Source organism: Taudactylus pleione, unplaced genomic scaffold (genome assembly GCF_031769625.1).
Source record: "Taudactylus pleione unplaced genomic scaffold, aTauple2 ptg000707l, whole genome shotgun sequence".
NCBI lineage: Eukaryota > Metazoa > Chordata > Amphibia > Anura > Myobatrachidae > Taudactylus > Taudactylus pleione.
The window spans coordinates 602,494-625,868 of record NW_028285109.1 but is presented as its reverse complement, the minus strand read 5'-3'; the positions used below and the strand labels follow the sequence as shown (position 1 = coordinate 625,868).

Below are 23,375 nucleotides of genomic sequence, written 5' to 3'. Positions count from 1 at the left end.
ATCCCGTCTCAGCGGATTCTGCACCTCGGAGCCTTATTGGACTCGGGACAGCAAAGGATCTTTGTGACGGGGGAAAAGATCTCTGCCTTACAGTCGAGGGTGCGCAGTTGTCTGCACAGCCGCCGGGTGTCTCTACACTCGGCGATGAGGTTACTGGGCTCCATGGTGTCGGTGTTCGACATGGTGGAATATGCCCAGTTTCACTCCAGACCTCTGCAGCACCTGATCCTGTCCAAATGGAACGGACTGCCTCAGTCTCTAAAATCCCAGACGATAGTGCTCACCCCGGAGGTTCGCCTGTCCCTTGCCTGGTGGTTGCAGACGACCCATCTCAACAAGGGACGTCCGTTCTGGGTACCGAATTGGGTCCTGTTGACAACGGATGCCAGTCTTCGGGGCTGGGGAGCAGTTTTGGGTCCACACTTGTTCCAGGGCAGGTGGACTCCGACAGAAGCAGAGCTTCCAATAAACATCTTGGAACTCTGAGCGGTTTTCAATGCTCTCCAGCAGGCACATCGGGTTCTCCAGGGTCGTCCAGTGTAGGTCCAGTCGGACAACGCTACCACCGTGGCCTACATAAACCGGCAAGGAGGAACCCGAAGTCGGGCGGCTCTCGTAGAGGTGTCTCGGATCCTGGTATGGGCGGAGCGCAATCTTCCGGCTATATCAGCTGTCTTCATCCCGGGAGTGCTAAATTGGGAGGCGGACTTTCTCAGTCGCCAGGAAGTTCATCCGGGGGAATGGTCCCTGCATCCGGACGTTTTTCAACTTCTGGTGGACAAGTGGGGTATTCCAGAGATCGACCTCATGGCGTCCCGGCACAACAACAAGTTGCCGGTGTACGGGTCTCGCACAAGAGACGAAAAGGCGTCTCTGGTGGATGCTCTGTCCGTCCGGTGGACGTTCCGGTTCGCTTACCTGTTTCCTCCGGTTTCCCTTCTTCCACGGGTAATCCGGAAATTCAAACATGAAGGAGGGATGCTCCTGTTGATAGCTCCCGCGTGGCCCAGGCGGCACTGGTTCTCAGACCTTCGTGGACAGTCCTCTGCGGTTGCCGCTACGACCGGACCTTCTGTCGCAGGGTCCTTGTCTTCACCCGGACCTGACTCGGCTGTCTTTGACGGCGTGGCTGTTGAGACAGCCATGTTAAGGTCCAGGGGGTTTTCCAGCTCTGTAGTGCGTACCATGTTAAGAGCTCGGAAACCGTCTTCCGCGAGGATATACCATCGCGTGTGGCATACTTTCTTCCAGTGGTGTCGACCGAGAGGTTATGCACCGCGGGAGTTTCGTCTGTCTCGGATACTCGCGGGCCTTGAGGACTTATGTTGACCGCACTTCTTCGTTTAGGAAGTCGGACGCCTTGTTTGTCCTCTATGGCTTCCGTAAAAAGGGTTGGCCTGCTTCAAAACAAACTTTGGCAGCCTGGCTATTTCTGAAGCTTATCTTCATGAAGGCCTGCCGGTTCCTCCTTCTGTGAAGGCTCATTCCACTAGGTCTGTGGGTCCTTCGTGGGCAGCTCGACGTGGTGCCTCTGCAGTCCAGATCTGCAAGGCTGCTACGTGGTCCTCTGTCCATACCTTCGTGAGGTATTACAGGTTTGACACCTTCGCCTCTCAGGATGCTTCCTTCGGGCGGCGGATTCTCCTTTCTGCACAGGAGCGTCCCCACCCTTAAAGGATACTGCTTTGGGACATCCCCAAGGTATCCTGTGGATACCCTATGGACCCTGAAGTAGAAAATATGAGATATGGTAAGAACTTACCTTTGTTATCTCTATTTCTACGAAGTCCATAGGGTTCCACAGGACTCCCGCCCTGTCGCACCTGTGCTGCAGATGGGCTTTGCTCTGGTCACCGCTTTTTCCGTCTCCCTCTGGTGAGAATGTGATTCTTGTGTGTATCCAGATCTTTTTTCTCTCTCTTCCTTCTCCGACGACGACCTATGGCTTGGTACAAAACTGAGATGCCTTGGCTTGGGGGCGGGGTATAGGAGGGGGACCCTAGTGCATCCTGGGAGGCTGAAAGCTTAACTCTATGGTGCCCGATGACTGACGTCACACCTATACCCAAGGAATCCTGTGGAACCCTATGGACTTCGTAGAAATAGAGATAACAAAGGTAAGTTCTTACCATATCTCATATTTTCATGGGCCTCCACTTTTACATGTACTCTTATTACTTTAATTATTGTTAAAATGTTCATTATTTATCTCATACATATTAACATTTGTATTCCTTTATTGTTACTATAACAAATTCATATAGAATTCTTTCATTTATCTATCAGTGTTTTTTTCATCTGTACAATCATTAATCCATGTAGTTTTGAATAATACTCTGCATATTTGTCATATCCCATCAATCCAGCCCATCTTGCCTAAAGATTATATTTACTATTACAGTTAACCATATTTATAGCTATATTATTCATCTAGTATGGAAAATATACCTGCGGTCTACATGCAACCAGCTGGTTAGACTTCACTTGCCACATACCAATTTGAATCGCAAACCTCAACAACATGTTCCACTACGATCAATCTCACCTGCACTACATTTATTTGCATCCAACCACTGTGCGCCAGACACCACACCATCCCTGTCATGAGCTGTATAGGGATGGACATTCCCTGTTAGGGGTTTCTAAGGCAGCAGCTGCTCTCCTGCCCTTACTAGAATTGCTATTTCCTTTTTCTTCTCTATGGATGATATTGTTTTATGTTTTGCACTACAGCTATTTGGGGATTGTTGTGATTAAAAGGCTGTTTTTACTAGTGTCAGTTGATGTGTGACAGATCCAGTCATAAAGACGTTGGAGTTTGATGAGTGTTACTGATGAATGTCTTGAGTCATTTACTACAAAAGCATTAGGTATGTATGTTGTAATATGCTTGGTGTATTTTAAACATCGCAGATGTTAGCAATTTCTTTATATAGATCTTGGTAGTCAATGATGAGTTGAATGTGTACAGCTTTGTTCGAACTCCTGCAACCATTACCTAGTAGAGGGCCTGATTCATCACTGATCGCAATTGCAATCGCGTACGCAGATCGACCAATGGTGTGGACTGCATATGAATTGCAGTGTGCAGGTCAGCATTTCGATCACGTACGCAGATAAAAAGCCATCGCAGAGTGAGTGGCGGGACATCAGCGTTTTTGGGTGGTGACTGGGGAGTGGTTGGAGAAACGCAGCGTGTCTGTCCGTTTGAATGCCGTTTCCTGGGCATGCATAAATTAGCCACTGCGATGGCATACACAGTTTAAGTACTCACTGCATGCGACCTAATTCTGCATGAGGGTCCGATGTTACCGATGTATACGCAGGATGTGAGAGGTCTTATGGATGTGAGAAAGCTGTAGTGGGCGTCTCTATGCTGGGTGAGCAGCTGCAAACATTAGCATATTTTCACAGCCGAACTACGTGCGTAATCGCATCTGCGATTGCAATAGCGATCCGTAGTGAATCTGGCCCAGAGTACATATAGGATTTAGCTATTCTTCCATCTTGTAATTGCTCTTCTAAATGAGCCCTCTCCCTAAGTCTGACTGCTTCCACTCATTGTCAGATTCTACTTGCGCGGCTCACTTCATACATATGAGCTCCCTGTTTTATGATGTGAAGGAGGATACAGGCTGTCAATAAGGTTATTTGTGCACATTTAACACCTAATAAATAACAAAAAATTAATGAATAATTTTATGTTAGGAATTGCAAGGAAGGTATGTTGTGTGATCAGTAAGCTTCGTGTAGTTCATTTAATTAGGATTGTAAATGAGATTTAAAACTTAATGATATAGACCAACGCTGAACATATTCCTGGAGCTTGGTTGCTTACAAATCACTACGGGCTCTTAACATTTTGGGGTAATTTTCTAGAATATGCTCCTATTTTCTGGTTTCTATAATTGTCTGGTTATTTAGCTCTATATTGTTTTATTCTTTACCTGACACAAATAGATCTCTTATTGGAGATGGCGGTGACAGCTTTTCTGATCAATGTGGTCTTCGTTCTGGACAAAATAGTTCCATACATAGCAAACATGAGTTCATATCTCACTAATTAGATTACATTTTTAAGTTCTGGAATTCAGACCAAGTGAGGGATAGCAGGATATTAGTGACCAGGAAGAGCCCTAACACCTGTTGTTCATAATTTGTTTCACAGCTGTTTCTGGTTCTTTTTTCCTCCAAGCTAAAGCTTATTCACTTTGGATGTTGTTTCCTTATGCAGTTAATGTAGTGTAGAAATTAGAAATGAGTGGTTCGGTTTTACTTAGTTATGTTCGGATCTCAAAAACAGCATCATATTGGCTATCCGGCTCTCATGTGTTTTGGATAGACCATAAGATAAATCAGAACTTGTGCTAATTTGTGGAAAATAACCGAGTCATAACCGAACCGCTCATCTCTAGTCTAAATGAGTGAATGGGAAAAAAGTAATGTTCTGTTTTACTGGGTTGTTTTTTTTTTCCATTTCATTCTAAAGTGACAATAAAAAGCTGCTTTCACATAAGATTCCTATTAATTAGCATAAAAATAGTTGCTGTAGACACGTTACCAATGACAATTTTCATAATTGTATTATTCATTTTATTCGCTGGTTTGTGTCCACCATGGTCATCATGCAGTAATCAATAATTCTTGCAGTTTTGCTTGCAAAGATATACTGTGAGCAACAGTGGTATTTCAGCTGCTGCAACATTGTCATTCATGTAGAGTCTTCAGGAGTCACTAGATGCCCCAGGCAGCTAAGCACCACAGCCAAGCTGAAAGAGCTCTGGTTTCTGCAGTAGGTAGACTGATTCCCTGGGGGCCTGGCTACCATCTCTCTGCCACCAATTACCAATTGGAAAGTATGCTAAACCCAGGGCAGGTCACCTAAAATATACTTTAAGTGGTAGAACTTGTGGCTCCAGAGGAAGCTGAGCCTTCCCTCATCCAGCCACCATCTTCCCTGACTGAATGTAATGTTAGAGGTGTGAACAAGGTTAGAGGTGTTACCGATTCACTTGTAAGTGAATTAAATGATGGCTGGATTACCCCGGCAGCTGTGTATTAAGAAATACCTGCATTGAAAGAACAGCAAAGCCATGTAAATGTTCTTCATGTGTTGTGTATGGCACTCCCTTTTTAGTGTTTCACTTCTCATATAAGGGTTTATTATTAAATAAGGTACTCACACTCCTTTTCCCCTTCATTCTGTTTCCTCCCATCTCCTCTACTCTTTTATTCCCCCATGCTTGCTTGCCCTAGCACACCTCTGCAACCTGTCCCTCTCCACTGGCAGTATCATCTTCAGACTTGTGCTCATCTCTTACATCCACAAAAAACCATCTGTTGACCCTAAAGCTAGGTACACACTGTGAGATGGGTGCCGCTGAACTTGTAAACACTCCGATTTGACGTTCCACCAACCTGGAAGTTGCAGGTGCATTTGGAGCCTCATGCTGGCCAAGTCAACTTTAGCAACATTCATTATGGGGGAAGGGGGGTGTGCCGTAGCTTAGGCATGCTTCAGGCACCATAGCTCCACGCTACACCTCTGGCTTCTACCACCATTTTACAGACAACACCGAAATCTTCCACTCATCCTTCTCTTTTATTCTGTGTTACCTAAAGCTCAAATTATTCCCTTATAGTATCACTACCTCTTTAGTCTCACTCCTTGCTGACAGTTCCCCTTTTTCCCAAGCTCGTAGTCTTGGTGTCATCTTTGACTCCTCCCTTGGCTTCAACTAGCACAACCAGCCCCTTGGCATTTCTTATTCTCAGACAATGAGTTCCTAGTGAGTAGCTCTAGTATGATGACTGTAAGAGAAACCCAATAATAAATCTGTAAAATTCCTCTCCTGACAGGGTGGTAAAGTAAGCGCATGCTGTCACAATAGACCACTTGTATTCTTTATTGCCAGGGAATTGGTTTCAGCTGAATTGTTCTATTTGTAGCCAAACTAGGCTGTGTTCTAATTTCTATAATGCTAGTTAATTAGATAATGTACTTTATTTTGCCTAAGCGAGTGTGTTATCCAATAGGGTTGGTTAACAGAGTTGTTCCAACATAGTATAGATATTGTGGATGAGTGCCCATTACATATGTCCTGTGTTCATCTGCCACAGAACCCCTGGCAGATGAGATTGGTGAGTTGACATTGATCTGTCTTGGACAAATCCCAGAATAAATATGCCACTGCACTTATTTTATGACGTCTAATCAAAGGATCTTTTCACTGAACAATATCTACGCGCATGCACGCACACCTGTGGAATGATCTTAATCTGATAAATTTGATCCATAAACCATGAAGAGAGTGCTTATTTATTAGGAATCTGTCTTCCCCAACCCCATAGATGCCTTTTTGTTTTCCAGTAATGTTCAAACTTTGATGATCATATTTCTGAAAGATGTTTTTGAGCAAGATCTTCTTTGTCCTACATGTAACAATAATAATAAAATTATCCTATTGAATATAAATTGTGAATAAAGGTTATAAATAGCCAGACGCCATTCCAAGTGGTCCTTGGATGGGAAGTTTTGGAGAGGACAGTGTTTTGCTGCACATAGAGGGGCTGTTTTGTAATTGGATGCTGCTGTGACCGCGTTAGTGTTTTTGCTGTAATTGCTCAATGCTAATGCTGGTATGAGCCCTTCTCTGGTGTACAGGGGTGCACTTGAATGCGGAAGGGCTGGGGCGCCCACTTTTAGCTGCTGCAGTTGCAACCATTGGAAGCACCATTGAGACTCGCACCAGCCCAATGCTAGTGCAGAAGCTCTGTTAGAGTATGGCCTCCAATGAACGCGATTAAGCACCGGAGTCCAAAAGCACTCCTGTGACACTCCCATAATACGCCATCAGACGGAACATCATTATGTATTTATGTAGGTATGTCCCAGTCACCGCCCAGTACGTTCCAGAGACTGTACGGCTCAATCGTTCCTGCGACTCTGAGTGTACACACCATGGGACGCAAATGCCATACAACTTTTTAGGGATTTAGTTGTAGTTTTAAAAAAAAAAATGCTAATTTACGTGAACTACATCTGAATCAGAATGGGGACATAGCTGGTATAATGTGAGTGGGACTTGGCACAGTGCAATTATGTGGGTATTGCTGAGACCAGTAAAATAATATATAGTCTATAATCTCATGTCTGGTATGCTATGCAGAGGTTAGGGGGCATCAGATTTGTATATTATGTGAGGAAGGGCACTTTTTGGTGTTTGTATATGTATTGGACTTGGAGAAGTCCCTTGTGGATGAAACTCATTGGGAAGCTGCCTCTTGCCTCAACGAACTATTAAGATAAGCGCCTGATGACATATCGCTTTTAAACCTTTGCTTATACTTTTTAAGTGTTATTTGAACATTTTAAATAGTAGTTTCTCCTGTGCCTACTTTAGCAGATACTATTTTATTATACTGTATATCAATTTATTTTTATATGCCTTTTTACTACATTATATGTTTTTACCCTGTAATTATCACATGTGTATAAGGGACATATAGTATATGTATTGTTTGCAAACTTTGCACTTTATTACATGCACTACTTGCACACATGCACTACTTGCCCAAGGGACTAGTGAGACGTATGGGTCACTGACAGAGCCTGTTTGAGCATTTGGAAGCTCAATACTCAATTTGTGTTTGTTTTGTCATTGTTTAAACTGATTAAAAAGATAAACTTATTATGCTATACTGACATTTCATTTCTATGGTAAACCTTCTGCACAAACACTTTCCTGCATATCTTTAAGTTCTTTTTTCTCACATTATTAATGCGTTAGTTGCTAAAGACCTTATACACTCACGTATATATAAATATATATAATATATATATTAAAACATAGTCCAATGCTCCTGTACTCCACCACTCAGTGTAACTGGACATTCAGCCCCAACTTGCTCCGGTGTCCTAAGGGGACAGCACCCCCAAATTAATATCAAAACAATATCAAGGTGGCTCTCGGAGACAGATGAAAACAATACCCTCACCAAAGGGATTTTATTGGTGGGTCAACGTTTCGGGGTCTTCTACCCCTTCCTCAGTTGTCCTGAGGAAGGGGTAGAATACCCCAAAACAGTGACCCACTAATAAAATCCCTCTGGTGTGGGTATTGCTTTCATCTGTCTCCGAGTGTCACTTTGATATTATTTTTATATATTGATGACTTGGGGGTAATTAGCTCGGTAGATGCGGATTGCAGTGTTTAGGTGCTTGAATAAGGATCCACAAACAGACAGCTTCCATGGTAAAATCAAATAAATGGAGCTTTACTCGTCCTCAAGAATCAAAATGGTAAACACCAAACAGCGTAGCCCCTATTTAGGGCATCTAACTCTCTTCTTGTCCCCTGACTACCTTTGGGCAGCTAGTCTGCAAATAAAGTCTCTGCTTGCTTCTCTGCAGGTCTATCATCTGCTCCAGCCTGGCTTGGCTTGGCTGCCACAGCTACACAACACAGTCAGTTTTGGTGTTTTTCCTTGTCTCCTTCAGGTATAGGCTCTGGCTTCCTCAGCCTTCAGCTTAACTACTTCAATGTATACAGTCTTTTGAGTTTTTCGGTCCTCCCTGCCTCCTGCAGGTCTGGACTGGCCCCCAATGGCCTCCAGGCACACTGAGCTATGTAGCTATCAGTCCTCCTTGGACTGCTTCCACATGCAGCCTGACTGTAGGTCTGCCTCGTTAGCCCTCACCTGAGCTCTCTCCACAAGGCAACCATTAGGTGTGACAAAACCCAGTATTTCTACCATGTGGGTGGACCTCTCCTGCCCCAAACAGAATCTGCTGCTCACCAGCGACATCTCTGGTGATATTGCAACATAAACCCCCTCCCCAGCTTGAATCCCCTGAGTTCAGTGACATGGACGAGGCACTTTCATGACGATGTGCTCATTCACTTTCCTCATGAGGGAAATCCACCACATCCATGGTCATACAGACGCTTGTAACCTCTGGGAGTCTCATCCTCCAGCTTCCAGAGTTTATCTCCTCCTATCTTTTTTTTTTTTTCTCCAATTTATGATACCATTTGTACTTTTTGCTTTCTTTATGCAGTACTTGAGGCTCATCCCTGGGTACCACGTCAGGCATTAAGAACTTGAAGTAACTTTTCCCAAAGTGACATACTTCATCTTCATATTTGTCAACTGCAAAAATACCCAGCAAGCTATTTTCCTTGGAATTTTCTGGTTCAGACCAAGCTTTTCCTTTGTTTATTTTTTACCAGATATAGGGCCTGATTCAGACCCACTGGCGAGCGGCTGTCCGCTCGCAAGTGGGTCGATGTTCTGCACCGAGCATGCGCACGACGGAGGGAGCTCCGTCTTGCGCATGCGCCAGACGCGACGAGCGAAGGACTTTCCTTCGCTCGTTGTGTCTGATCAAAGGGGGCGTGCTGTCGATGTTGATTGACAGCACGCCCCCTTTGGTGGGCGTGCCGGGGGCGTTCCTAAGGGAACGCCTACCGTCAGAAGCCGGCCCACTGACATCACTAGTGATGTCAGTGGGAGTGATTTTGGCTCTGATAGAGCCAAAATCACTCCGGGCCTTGCGGTTGAAAACCTCAACCGTAGGCTCCGGCTCGCAGTTTCGATGGTTGCGATGGTCAAGACCATCGCGGCCATCAAACTGCACGCTCGTATAGGCTGTGGGTGGTGACCCACAGCTATACAAGCGTCCAGGAGGACGCTCCATAGTTATGGAGGACGGCCCTCATTCAGAGCGTGCGCTCTGCTCAGAGCGTACGGCTCTGAATGAGGGTCATAGGTTTCTCTTAAATTTCTTAAAGGCACACCTTTTGCCCAACTTCTGTTTGTCACATCTTTAACCTTCAGCCTTGAAATACTGTATTGGCTTTTGGCATACTTCACTGGCATCTCAACTTCTTTCAAAGTGCCACCCTCATCCTGCGAGTCATTAGCATCAGTTTCCAAGCTGTATGTCATCAGAGCATGTACTGCCACTGCCACCATCAGATTCCGGACTCTCATGTCCATGTAAAATACTTGAATATTTATTCCACTGCTCTTATAAACTTCAGGTTGATGTTCACTCTCCACAGAGGTCTTTATTTTCAAATACTGTTTAGCTGGCTTTTTAATGTGAGACCACTCCACTTCCCTACAGACAAATTCAGCAGCATTGCAAGTTCCATCCTGCTTGCATGAAGGCATTGTTTCACGTACATAAGTATTAAGCTGGCCATATACCTACACGACCAGCATAAGATACGGTTCATCATACTATTTCCCTCCGACTCCCTGGCAGTCCCGGCAGCATGTTTGTTGTTTTTCTTGGCACAGAATCTGTCGTAAGATCGATCCTGTGTCTCACAGGCTCATAGGGAATCAATCATTGAAATTACTTGAATTTTCGCACGATGGATCACATGAACAAAATAAACGGCACGATCTGCACAGGATACGATGGACAAGATGTGCTGCACTTCTGATCATAAGATCAGATTATGGGGTCTGCGGGAGCGTGCATCTGATTGATTCTTGATAAAAAAAAATACACAATTTTCACAAGATCTATCTTATGACCCGTCGAAAATCGGGCAATCGGCCCAAAATCGTGCAGGTGTATGGCCAGCATTGCTCTTCACAAGACTTTCAGTATTAGCTTTCTGTAAGGTTCGCTTTGCACTGCAAAACTGTGTGATTGAGTCACTTTCATATCACTCTGAACACACGGCAACAAGAGAATCTAGTCCTTTGAAGCCATTACTATCTCTGTAGACTTCTGTACCTTTGCTTCACAGGATTTGCGATCATCATCTGTATACGTCACTTCTTCATCATCAATTTCAGACACTGTTTTGCAATCTGGACCTGTGTCCCTTTTGGAGGACTTCACACCCTCAGCTATCATTGTAAGCTGAAGGACACTGCAAGGAATCTCATCCACTTTTATAAGACAGTTTTTTAGGGAGTTTCCCACCTTTAATACCTTGTTTCCATCTTGGACACTGTGACATTTAATGGGAACATCTTCAATGGCAAATTGCTGCTGACAAACCTCATTCTCCTGAAACCTCTTACTTTGTTCAAGTACCTCACTGCTCGTCCGCTACTCATCACACAAGACACTCTGTACCGGTAGCATATCACTCTGCGCCCCAGCCTTTTCAGAACCAACTTGTAATAATTGCTGCTTGTGTTTATATACTTCTGTCACACTGGGTTCAGCGAATACATCTGACGCCATTTTGGGTCCAGAATCCAATCTTAGAGTGCCATTCAGCTTCCCCTGCTTTTCTGCTTTTCCTACTACCATGTGGAACTTTTTCTAAGCCGCCGACAGCTGCTTTTCCTGCTGGGCAATTTTCGCCATGGCGCCTTCCAACTTGCGCTCTGACTGCAGAAGATTGCTCTCCACAACTTCAAACTCAGCAAGTCTCAACTTTTGTACAGCTATTTGAGACTCTGCCACGTTTAATTTGGATTGCAACTCCAGTTCTTTGGTATTCCTTTCCATTTGGAATCTTTACAGCTGGTACTGTGTACTTAGCAGACACTTCTCAAGGTTCTCACTCTGTTCTTGCAACTTCCAAGCCCTGCCATGGGCAAGGTTAAGCTCTTTCTCCAAAACTTCAATGTGCTCTACTGTTGAATGCAGCCTTTCCTCCATATATAAATTTCTTTCTGTCAGACCCTCTGAAACTGCTCTGGCAACAGCTAAATTGGATTGGAGAGTTTGTACTTGATCCTTACAGCTAACTTCAAGACTGACAATCTCCATCTCTATTCTTCACAAAACGTTTCAGCCAGAGAACTTTTCTCCCATTCACAATCTTTAAGCTTTACTTATGTGGACACAAAGAGTCTTTTTCTTTTAACAGCAGAGTCAGATCTGCATCACTCTGATGTCTCTGGACACATTCTTTCAATCCCCCACCTCATGCTGAAGGACTACACTTGATTCAATTCAGCAATGTCTTGCTTTAATACTTCATTCTTTGCTAGCAGCATATCATTCTCATACTTTGTAATACATTTAAATGCTTCAGCCTCCTCAAGGTGTTCAAACTTAACCACTAATTTGAGGTCTGTCTCTTTAAGAATTGTAAGTCTTTTTATTTCCTCCTGCTCAAAAGCTATTTTCAAAGAGGACAACTCACTCTAATATTTTTTAAATTTGTGCATGCAAAAGCTTCTCTCTTTCGTTTACTTTTCCACTAAAGCTGGCCACACATCTACAGATTATCTGTCCAACCAGCCAACTAGTTGATTGGTTGGAATGAAAATCTGGTAAAGTATGGGAGTAACTGATGATCAGCAATTTGCTCCTAAATGCCAGAAAACAGATGAAAATGGTCGTTCAGACAAGTTTGTTAAATGTTTGATTTAAACAACAGTTTTTGTCCATTTTCCGACGTTTGGGAGCAAGTTGCTGATTGTTATTTGCTTTAATACCTTACCAGATTTTCATTCCAACCAATCAACTAGTTGGCTGGTTGGATAGATAATCTTTAGATGTGTGGCCAGCTTAAGTCACTTATCTGGGCACAATAGCGTAAAAGTGTTTCACGCCAAACTTCACACAGTCAAATTTTTCTATGCTGATATAGTCCTCTTCTAGTGGGACTTGCACCTTACTACACATGTGTTTTTAATGGGATGTTCGACTGGCGCTGAGTTACAGATAAGATAGGATCCAGTCAGATATGCAGCCATGAACAGCAGGGGCTTTCCAACAGAGCTCCTCAAATTAATGATAGATAAAGAATAAATTGGTTCCGGCGCTTTCTTAGGATCTAAAATTGTCTTGATATTCCCCTCATATAAAAAAGGGAAAAAAACAATATATGGTGTGAACCTGCAAAATTAAATTGCAAATCAAAGATAAGAATCACACTCACCCTATTCAAGTGAGTGTATCGCATTGGACCTAATAGTCATCGTGGTCCTACGGTGGTTGCCGATTGCAACGATGGTATCACAGATGGTTTATCTTGATATCCTCAAATGGTCAAATGAAGAAAGACATAGAATACACTTCCATTTCTTTGGAACACTACTCTGTGCCCCAGCATTTTGAAAAATTCCCCATAGAGGATTTCAAACCGTTTTAAATCGCTTCTTTGTATCAAGGTGCCCACACATATACCGATGTGCTCACGATATGATTTTATGACCAATTTCCTCATGAACTTTCACGGGAGCTCCCTTGCCGTCGTGATCACGATTTTGGAAAAAAGACACCTAATCTGTCTTACGATCTCACGATCTATCGGATCGTACGCATCGTGAGATTGGACATAAATCGTGAGTTGAAAAAAAAAATAAAACAGGCTCTTGACTATTGGAGGGAAATTTAAATAGTCATAACAATGGGAGGGGCTAGCTTGGGAGTATAAAAAAGCAGGCACCCTAAACTCTGTGTACATTCTGCTCTGCTACTAGATGAGGCTAGGTGTATTCCTGCTGAATCCTGTACATTGCTACTGTGCTCTTTGTATTTGGCTTGCCTTATACAAAGTTTATTCTACCTGCAAGTGTGTGCTACCTACCTGCATTCTATCCTGTTCCTGAATTCTGTACTGATGCGTCCCTATCAGTATAAAGTGTTGGTTGCTGAAGCCGGGGTCCAGGAGATTAGGAAGAGGGCCCAGCGAAGAAGGACGAGAGCATGCTGGACCAAGGAGTGGCTGCTACAAAGGGATACCCGCTCTCACATGTCCCTGCTGATAGGGATCAAGGAGAACAACCCGGAGGACTATCGGAACTACCTGCGCATGGATGACGCCAGCTTCCAAGAATTGCTGCATCTGGTGACCCCCCACATCAAGAGACAGGACACAAGGTGGCGGAGGGCAATCCCTGCTGAAGACAGACTGGTGGCTACCCTGAGATACCTGGCTACAGGAAGGTCACTGGAAGACCTAAAGTTTGGAACATTCATCTCACCTCAGTCCTTGGGCGTCATCATTCCGGAGACCTGCAAAGCCATCGTAAAAGTGCTACAGTACCAGTATTGCAAGGTAAGTTTAAAAAAAACACCACACATTGGTTTCTTGTGCAAAGAAAAATTTTTATTTTTATTTTTTACTCAACATAAAGCAAAAAATTGCCTTCTTTTACTACAATGTGCACTGACCTGCAGAAAACTGAAAGTGTGCACTAAACTGTGTGCAAAATACTTTTTTATTACAACTTTACAAAAGAACATTATCACCAAATTTTATGAATCCCAATAGGTAGCCGGCTGTATGTGATAGGGTGGGTCAGACGCCAGTTTGAACAGGCCAATACACACATGGCACAAGTACACATTGTGGCCCCGGCTTCCAGCTATGTGTACTTGTGCCATGTGCGTAGTGACCTTGTTCAAATGGCGTCATCACCACCCTATCCCATGCAGCAAGCACCGATTGGAATTCATAAAATTTGGTGATATTACAATATAGAAAAAATTAACATCTGTGTATATTGGGGCGACTCATCTGCTGCATCCAGCAGAGCATTATACAAGGTGGTGCTGGTGCTTGGGGGGGCAGTAATATCTAACTGGGCAAGGGTGGGGCGGGCATACCTATTTGGGGCAGGGGAAAATAGCATTGGATCTGCAATGTATGTCGAATTTGAGATATTTTTGCTCATACAGCGACTCAAGAGGTCGTAGTTTAACCTTAAAAAATTTCGTTGGATATCTGCATCCAGATTTCTCAATGTGCTGTTCACATGAGCTGTGAAATCATCAATTGCATCTGGGGGTTTCTGCAGCAGCCGTTCTGCGTTTTGTAAAAAATGGTCCTCTTGTTCAGTAAAATTCTGCTTTCTGCCTTTTTTTTTTTTCTTTTTTTGGGGTTGTTGCGAAGATGAGGATCCAGGTGGAACTTGACTTTTCACTTGTGTGCTATTCTCCGGATCACTGTCGCCACCGAGCAGACTGAGGTCCGGTGTTGATGTTAAATCAGGGTCTTGGGTGGGAGTCTATATAGGGAAAAAAGATATAAAAAATGTTTTAACATCTTTTTTCTTATTTTTACAGTTTCCTAACACCGTGGAGGAGTGGACCAGCATCGCGGAAGATTTTGAACAACGTTGGAATTTCCCTAACTGCGGAGGAGCCATCGATGGGAAACGCATCCGCATCAACCCACCTGCCAACACCGGATCATATTACTACAACTACAAAGGATTCTTCAGCATCGTTCTCATGGCAGTGGTGAATGCCAACTACGAATTTCTGTTTGTGGATGTCGGCAAGAATGGGCGTGCTTCGGATGGTGGGTCCTTCAAAAAGACGGCTTTCTACCAGAGACTCGCCAACAAAACCCTCAACCTGCCCTCACTGGACCAGACAAAGCACGGCCTAAATTACGTTTTCGTTGCAGACAAGGCTTTTGCATTACATGAACATGTGATGAAGCCATTTGCACACAGGGGCCTGACCAGAGAGAAAAGGATATACAACTACCGTCTATCAAGGGCACGGCGCATTGTGGAAAATGCGTTTGGAATAATGAGCAACCGCTTCCGCATTTTCCACACCACCATCAATCTACATGTGGAGAAGATAGACTTGGTCGTGATGGCGTGCTCTGTGCTACACAACTTTCTGTGAAGAAAATCTACTCAACGAGGACCAGTCCCAGCTAGACCAGAAGATGTAGGACCCCTGGAGGACATTGGACATTTGACATCTGTGTCTGCACCAACAACTACAACAACATCCACCGCACGTGCCAAAGAAGTGAGGGAGGAGTACATGACCTATTTCAATGGACCAGGTGCTGTACCATGGCAGGAGGACTGTCTGTGAACTACTGACTAAATTGGACATTTGGGATTTAACAACAAAAACATTAAGGATTTTGGTTTAAACTGTGTCACTACTTACCAAGACTTCTGCAACCTCCTCATCTCCCTCACGCTCAGACATCAAGATGATTGATTCCCTTTGAGGCTCTTGTTCACTGATGAATTACATAATTTGGTAGTACCACAGCGCAGGAGTATATATTTCATCTGTAGCCGCTCCTGATTTTTTGGAGTCATCCACTTTCTTTTTTTCTTTGATGTATACTGTCCTGAGATTTTGTATCTTTTGCCGTACAGTTTTCAGGTCTGCATCAGATATGCATTTTTTTGTATACACCAACAGTTCCTCGAGTGCGGCCAACTTCTGCGACTTATTGTGGTACTTCCGAGAAGTGATCTTCCACAGACAGTCTTTCGAGTGCAGGATTTCAATGAATCCTGTAACGAATTCACGTTCTGAATCCATGGACATTATCTATGAATAAGAAAAAAAAGGACATTTAAATATTTGTGTATATAGTTTTGTAAAATGTAATGTTGTTAGTTCACATTTTTAATGTTTTAATATTTTCTTTTTTACAGGTTTTTAAAGGTTTGTTATGGTATTCTAATCATGTTTTCTTTTACAGGAATGTTATGTGTTTATTGCTTGGTAATATAATGTTTTTCTTTGTTTGACAGTATGGGTTTTCCACCTTTGGGCCTGTCGTTGTGGTAGAACTACAGATCCCAGGATGCCCTAAAAACAGTTTCAAAGGTGGGTGGCAGGTCATCCTGGGATCTGTAGTCCCACAACAGCTGGAGACCGAAAAGTAGAAGACCCCCAGCTTCAAATAATGTGTGTTTTTAAATGTAATGTATGGTGGGTTTTTTTTGTAAAAAACGTGTTTATTCAGGTGATATTTTAAATCACGTTTTTTCTTTCTATATTTCACTTATTTCTCATTCTATGTATTTTAAACATTTCGCCTTTTATTTTCTTGGACCAAATATTACCTTTTTAAATAAAATAATAAAAGTTATATTTTAATATATAATTAGAGATAAGAAACCAATTACTGTGATCCCCATAGTGCACCAGACAAGATACCCTGCTTTTTCTTTGTGTGTTTATTTATTTATTTGAGGTATTACACACATTGGTGGGCAGTGGGGGAGCTTAATGCATGACCCAGCCACCGCCCGCCTCAATACGGCGGGCGGTGGCTGGGTCATGCATTTATTGCCTGGGGGCACACATTGGTGGGCAGTGGGGGAGCTTAATGCATGACCCAGCCACCGCCCGCCTCAATACGGCGGAGGGTGGCTGGGTCATGCATTTATTGCCTGGGGGCACACATTGGAGGGCAGTGGGGGAGCTGCATGACCCAGCCACCGCCCGCCTCAATACGGCGGGCGGTGGTTGGGTCATTCATTTATTGCCTGGTGGCATACATTGGTGGGCAGTGGGAAGCACATATTGGTGGTCAGTGTGGTTGCAAACTGTACAAATACTCACCAAATATACAACAAAACAAGACTTCAGTGTGCAGGCTCCCAAAGTGCGACTGTCTTGCTCCATACACGATGCTGCACAAGATGGCGATGGGGCGTGTCCAGGCTTCTGTCAGTCAAATTCCGCATTGTGTGATGAATCGTACGATTCATCGTGAGGAAAAAAAACCCTCACGATCGGCGTCCATCGGGTTCATGGTTGGCTAATCTGCCCTACAGCACGGCAGATCAGAAGATGCGATATACGACTAGCGGGGACGCGCATTGGCATCGTGCTCGTGAGTATAAACTCACAATTTGTACTTTTTTTACCCGATTCGTCGAAATCGGCCAAATCGTGTAAAATGTCGCTATGTGTGTGGGCACCTTCAGACTTTCAAATTGGACACTCCACTCCTGGATTTGCAAATCTCCAGCTTCATGCTGGACCATTGTAGCAGGCCTTCAGCCTTTAACACATTTTTTTTTTTTTATTTCCCATAATTCTTGGCACAAAATGCAAATACACAGGTTCAACTTGCTTTTGTTTTCACTATATCACACTTTGCCATCAAAAGTATTTTCAAAACAGCAAAACATCTTCCTTCAAATGGCACTACAATTACCAGCATGTATCAAGCAGTCTCCACAGCCTTTCAATAGTAATCTCTGCTCCACACCACACATTACTAGCCACACCTGACTTAACGAGCTTGAGCATTTCAGCAAAGTAAAACAAAACAATTTCTTTTAACCCCTTCCAATGCTGCAAAGATCCAAATGCTTTTGCCTTTTCCTGCAGGAATTTCAACATGTGTGCACATTTCTCTTCACAGACACAATATATATTTCAGAGGTGGCAAATCCCAAACATTGGCATGTGTCATAATGGTTTTCCATAAACTGTATGCAGGCAATTTGCAGATAAATAATACTCAAACAACTTTTGCTTCTGGCAAATCTTGCATCTCCCAATTTGCTGACAATTCACTTCAAACAGAACTTCATAATGACTTCTCTTCACTCACCAGTCTGATGAGCATTGCACTGTTGAGCTAGATATAGATAGATAGATATAGATACATGTGGATTCGGCGCCAGTAATATTTTTCCACAATACAAAGTGACAGTGAGTGATACCAGACTTAAATAAGTGTTTGCGGATAAGCCCAATAAGTGGGCGTCAGCTCCGTGTCAATAAGTGTAGTATTGGTGATATACTACTAAATAGCTAAACAAGACAGGGGGATTCACTGTGGGCGACAATTCCGCTTGTATGCAACGTGACGTTGCATACAAGCGGAACAGTATGCTGTACTGGAGCATACCTTAGCTGTGGGAGACGTGACCGCAAAATACAGCCTAAGGAAGTTGAAGCTAATAGGAAGTACAGTTGAACTTTGAACCCCTAAGTAATTGTCCCTACTGAGCTATGAAGGGGTATAAAGAGGTGGACACTACACCATAACCTTCATCCCCATGAAGAAGTCAGCAGACGAAACGCGTTGGGGTATTCTCTCCTTGTCCTAGAAATAACCATTACCTTGATTCAGATAAGCCTATTTTATTGTTGTTTTTATTTTTCTGCAATATTTATTTCCTATCTTATTTATGACCTGGCTATTCATTAGGGATGTGCAGGCTCGGATAGGTTCGAGTTTGCACGTTGAGTTCGGATTTTTCCCTCCAAAAAAACGGAACTCAGAAAGAGGCAAAACGTCATCTTGCATGGACGAACATCATGCAAGATGACGTTTTGCCTCTTTCTGAGTTCCGTTTTTTTGGAGGGAAAAATCCGAACTCAACGTGCAAACTCGAACCTATCCGAGCCTGCACATCCCTACTATTCATTGAGTGCAAGTCCCTTGTTTAGCAGTTTCATTGTTTTTATGAGTTTTTAAATCCCTGAAGTAAATTGTGTTTTAAATTTTATCCGTATTTATATATTTTAATTTCACGGATTTATGTTTTTTTAAACGGTGGTATTTATTACTATGCATTGATTAGCACTTTGCATATTTATGCTTATCCCATAAAACTTGGTGGGATCTATATTGCTATATTATATCCGCATACAGTTTGAAGCATAACCTTTACACCACAAACCACTGACATGAGTTGCAATTGTATATATTAAAGTCCCAATAAATTCTCACCCTTCAAAATCACCTTTTCTGTGTTTGGAGTTGTTCACTGATAACCGTCAGATGTACAAACGGTGTGTAAGTAGAAAGGACTTGCCTGCTTAGTGGCTATTACCATGTACTTCTGCCTCTAATGTAGGCATAGCACAATAAGGGCATGTTTGTGCAAACACATGCAGACTGGGACACAGAGGCATGTACTCCTGAGAGAGCCATATTATTTGCAATGACCACAAGCAGCACCAGGGAACTGCTGCTGGTAGTGAATGCTATGTGCTCTCTGCATTGCCTAGGCATAGTTTATTATTTTTTGTGTGCAATTTAGCATTTCTTTTTGTTTTCCTTAATGCTCAAAACAGAATTGTTTATGCTGGTTTCATTGATGCCTAATAGCTAATGCCAGTTTTGCAAACAAAACAAATGCTTATAAATGTAGGTGGAAGTGACTTATCCCTAGTGTAAATCGGGTACATATGCTGATGACTTAGCGCTATACATATCATATAAAATGTGGGTACGGCTCAGCTGATTTGTGTAAATGTTTGTTCCTGGGTTCTTTTTTGACGTTAAATACTAACTGTATCAGTCAAATATTGGCAAATTGTCCAATTAAGTGAGTCCTGTGGGCATTCTGTTATCACAGTTAAAATCCACAAGACTTCACATTTGTTTCGGAGGCTGGATAGATCCCTCACCTCTGCTAGGTACATTATCCTGTCTTGGTGATGAATTGTTTGAAAATGTGGAACTATTTGAGATGCAGAGAGATGGTTTAAAATCCAGTCTCACATGGGGCTTTGAGTGCGTCCAGCACATGGGACCTTGCATTTGGCTAATGTAATTCAACAAATGACAGACTGTGTCGCAATTTGCTAACCATGTATTTGTCATTGTGGGCAGTATGATCTACTGTTGAATGATGTTTGTATAGCTAATGTGCATAGCTCGCATTTTCGCTAAAACCTGCTATTTGTTCATATCTGATGTATGCTTAATGTCGGGTTCTGCTCATCTGTTGTGTGTGTACCATACACTATGGAATTGACACCAAAAATTTGCATTTTTGACAAGTTTTCTTGCCTTAGTGACCCCTTATATAATGTCTGCGACGCATCCATGCCTCATCCTGTTTTATTTCTCAATAGATGCTGTGCTCAGTGACAGTAACTTGGAGACTCGGTTCTATACCACTGATATCACTGCCAGTCAGCATGTCTTGGTCTGTGCCCTGCAAGAGCTTGGGGATCTTATTTTAGGACTGGGTACCACAGTTGCTCCTTTACTGCGTGACTCCAGTGCTGGTAATCTATATGTGTCTGCAGATATGGGGCTTATTGTCATGTCTGTGTAACGTGGCTATTACTAGACTAACACATTTCTTCATTGCTACCTTCCCTCTGTTTTGTAGGGATCCTGGACACTGTGATCTCAGTAGCTCTCCACCCTAGTCTAAGTGCCCGCTTAGCCTCCGCTTGGTGCCTTCGCTGTGTGGTTGTGTCTCTGCCTTCTCTAGCAGCTCCTCTCTTAGATCGTTGTGCTGAACGCCTGATAGCCCTGAAATCCTCTTCTGAGGCAGTGAGCGGGTATAGTCTGGCAGCAGCTGGACTGCTTGGGTCCATCAGACTATGCCCACTTGGTGTACCACAAGGGAAAGGCAAGGTAAGGATTGCTGTGCAGTGATGGCCACCGTCATTTGCTAATACCATTGCAAGTTTTGCACATGGCATAATTGCAGCTACTGTATGCACTGTAGTTGCATGCATTCTTTGCTATTTTGCAGCCTATATAGCACATATTGTGTGTAAAAAATATATATATATTTATTTATTTTTTTTGCATTGATGCCAATAGCGCACTTCTATGCTCAGTAAATTACACTACTATATTCCTGCAGTTAGTCATTTTACAACATGCAAGGGCTTTAAACCTTTGTTGTTATTTAAAATTTTTACTAGTTATTTTTATACCCTCACTTGCCATTTACGTGACAAGCTGGAGGTCCCTACAATACGACCTCCATAGTTTGTATGTAGCAGGTACCAGTTCTTCTCTTACCTGTGACCTCTGCAGACCAGCTTTGGTAATGCTTTGGCATCTCCAGACTTGTCAGGCATTTGGCTCATCAATTGCATATGAAAACCAGCTGTTGTTTGAAGACGTTGGTTGGCCTTGGTTTCTATACGTCAGTACTGGGATACTGCTCAGCTCTATAGAATAATGCTGATCGTGTCCCAAGCAAGGGAACATTGTCATTTAAAGGGAACATCTAAAAAAAATTACATTATGTGGATGTGACTTAATTTGCTTTTAAAGTGAACAAAAAAAACATTCTGACACTGTTGTTTTTTTTTATCACAAAGCAAAACAATTAATGATGTGCTCCCATCTCTAATCACTTGGTAATGCACATTAACAAGTGATGTTACCCCACACCACATAGTAAGACTATGTTCTGCTGTCAATTAACATGTTTTTGTTTCAGGTAATAATGACCCTAGCAGAAGATCTGCTCTGCTCAGCCACCCAGAACAGTCGCTTTTCTACGCAGAGGGTGCAGGCTGGCTGGCTCCTTATTGCAGCTCTTATGACTTTAGGTAAGAACCAGCTGGTGTTAATGTTTAATTCACACTCCTTAATTAAACCTTCCCCCTACTTATGCCAAATTAGATGGAATTCTTTAGCCTGTTACCTGGAGGTGAGAGCAGGCTCACGCAGCCGTTCTCCTTACTAGGGGACTCAGTCAGCCTGTGGCACACAACAGAACTCCGTCATTCTCCCCCGAGCTCTTGTGTCAGGAGAAAGGGGGGAGGCATATCAATATGTAAATATATTGGGAAAGTTAGATTAAGAAGAGTTTGTCTAAAATTGGACAACTCCGGCAACAATATGCTGAGCGGACATACTCACACGTTCACTAATGCAACAGCATAAAGAGAAGATAAAAATAGCGTAACACGTTAAAAAATAGTCACACTTTGAACATGCTCTGATTCTGCGCAAGTGATGGAGTACATGGCAGCCATATTTATGTTATAGGGGTATCGGTCCAACTTCATGCATATCTGTCGCTCCACCCTCTATTATTCCATCATTAATATCGGCACTTGCACCCACACCTTGCTAGTGCAAAGATCCATTTGAAACGGGCATCTCATGCCTGTGTAACAGACCGGGAAGTTGGGCCGCACACCCGTGACACTCCCATGAGACGGATCTGTTCTGTGCTTCTGCATGGCTGCCACCCAGAAATGGCCAATTTGTTGCACGGAGCCATTTAATCACTGTTTTATCCTCTCGCAGTGCAGCACATGCGCCTTCTTCAGTTACTTCTTGCGGCTCATGCGCATTCTGCTGATAATCACGAGCAGTGTCTACTTTTGGACATACATCTGAATCAGGCACTAAGGGGGGTATTCAATTAGGCTGCAAAAAAATCGGAATCAGCGATAATTTATTGCCGATGACGTAATTTTCGCCTATTTCAATTACACCCGTATTCAATTTCAAAGACTTTTCGCAAGTTTGAAAAGTCTTTGAAAAAAAAAAACGGGGATAACTTTTCACCATGTTTTATATGGCGAAAAAAAGTGCAGAATTGGGGTTTAGGGGTGCAGGCTTAAAAAAAAATAGCCTGCAGCCCTGGGAATGACATTTAAAAATAAACTGTTAATTAGTTTTTTTTGGGGTGTCCCTATTTTTTTTTTTAAGAATTTGGGGTGAAAAAAAAAAAAGGGGGGAAAACCGTGTTTAAAAATAGGGAAGTAGGATCAGGGATATTCTGGAAGTATGCGGCAGGTGTTTTCTAGAATAGGCTATTAGTGGCAGGTGCATTTTTGCTGAATTTTTAAAAAATGACTTAAGGAACTTAAAAATATGCTAGTACCCATTTTCAATTACGCCAAATTTGATGGGACCACTTAAAACCTAAGTGCTCTTCTGCATCACTTCTTCAATGTCGGGAAAAAACACCTGCCGCCGCTATTT

General features: G+C 43.0%; 1 protein-coding gene across 3 annotated transcripts in view; it reads left to right on the top strand.

Moving 5' to 3' along the window:
* HEATR5A (HEAT repeat containing 5A) overlaps positions 1-23,375 on the top strand; it is a 169,861-nt gene that overhangs the window by 11,160 nt on the left and 135,326 nt on the right. For all 3 annotated transcript variants that reach the window (XM_088456611.1, XM_088456610.1, XM_088456612.1), the window contains exons 8-10: positions 20,537-20,692; positions 20,800-21,050; positions 21,874-21,985. In XM_088456611.1, coding sequence (XP_088312737.1) covers positions 20,537-20,692; positions 20,800-21,050; positions 21,874-21,985 — 519 coding nt within the window. The remainder of the gene's footprint in view (positions 1-20,536; positions 20,693-20,799; positions 21,051-21,873; positions 21,986-23,375) is intronic.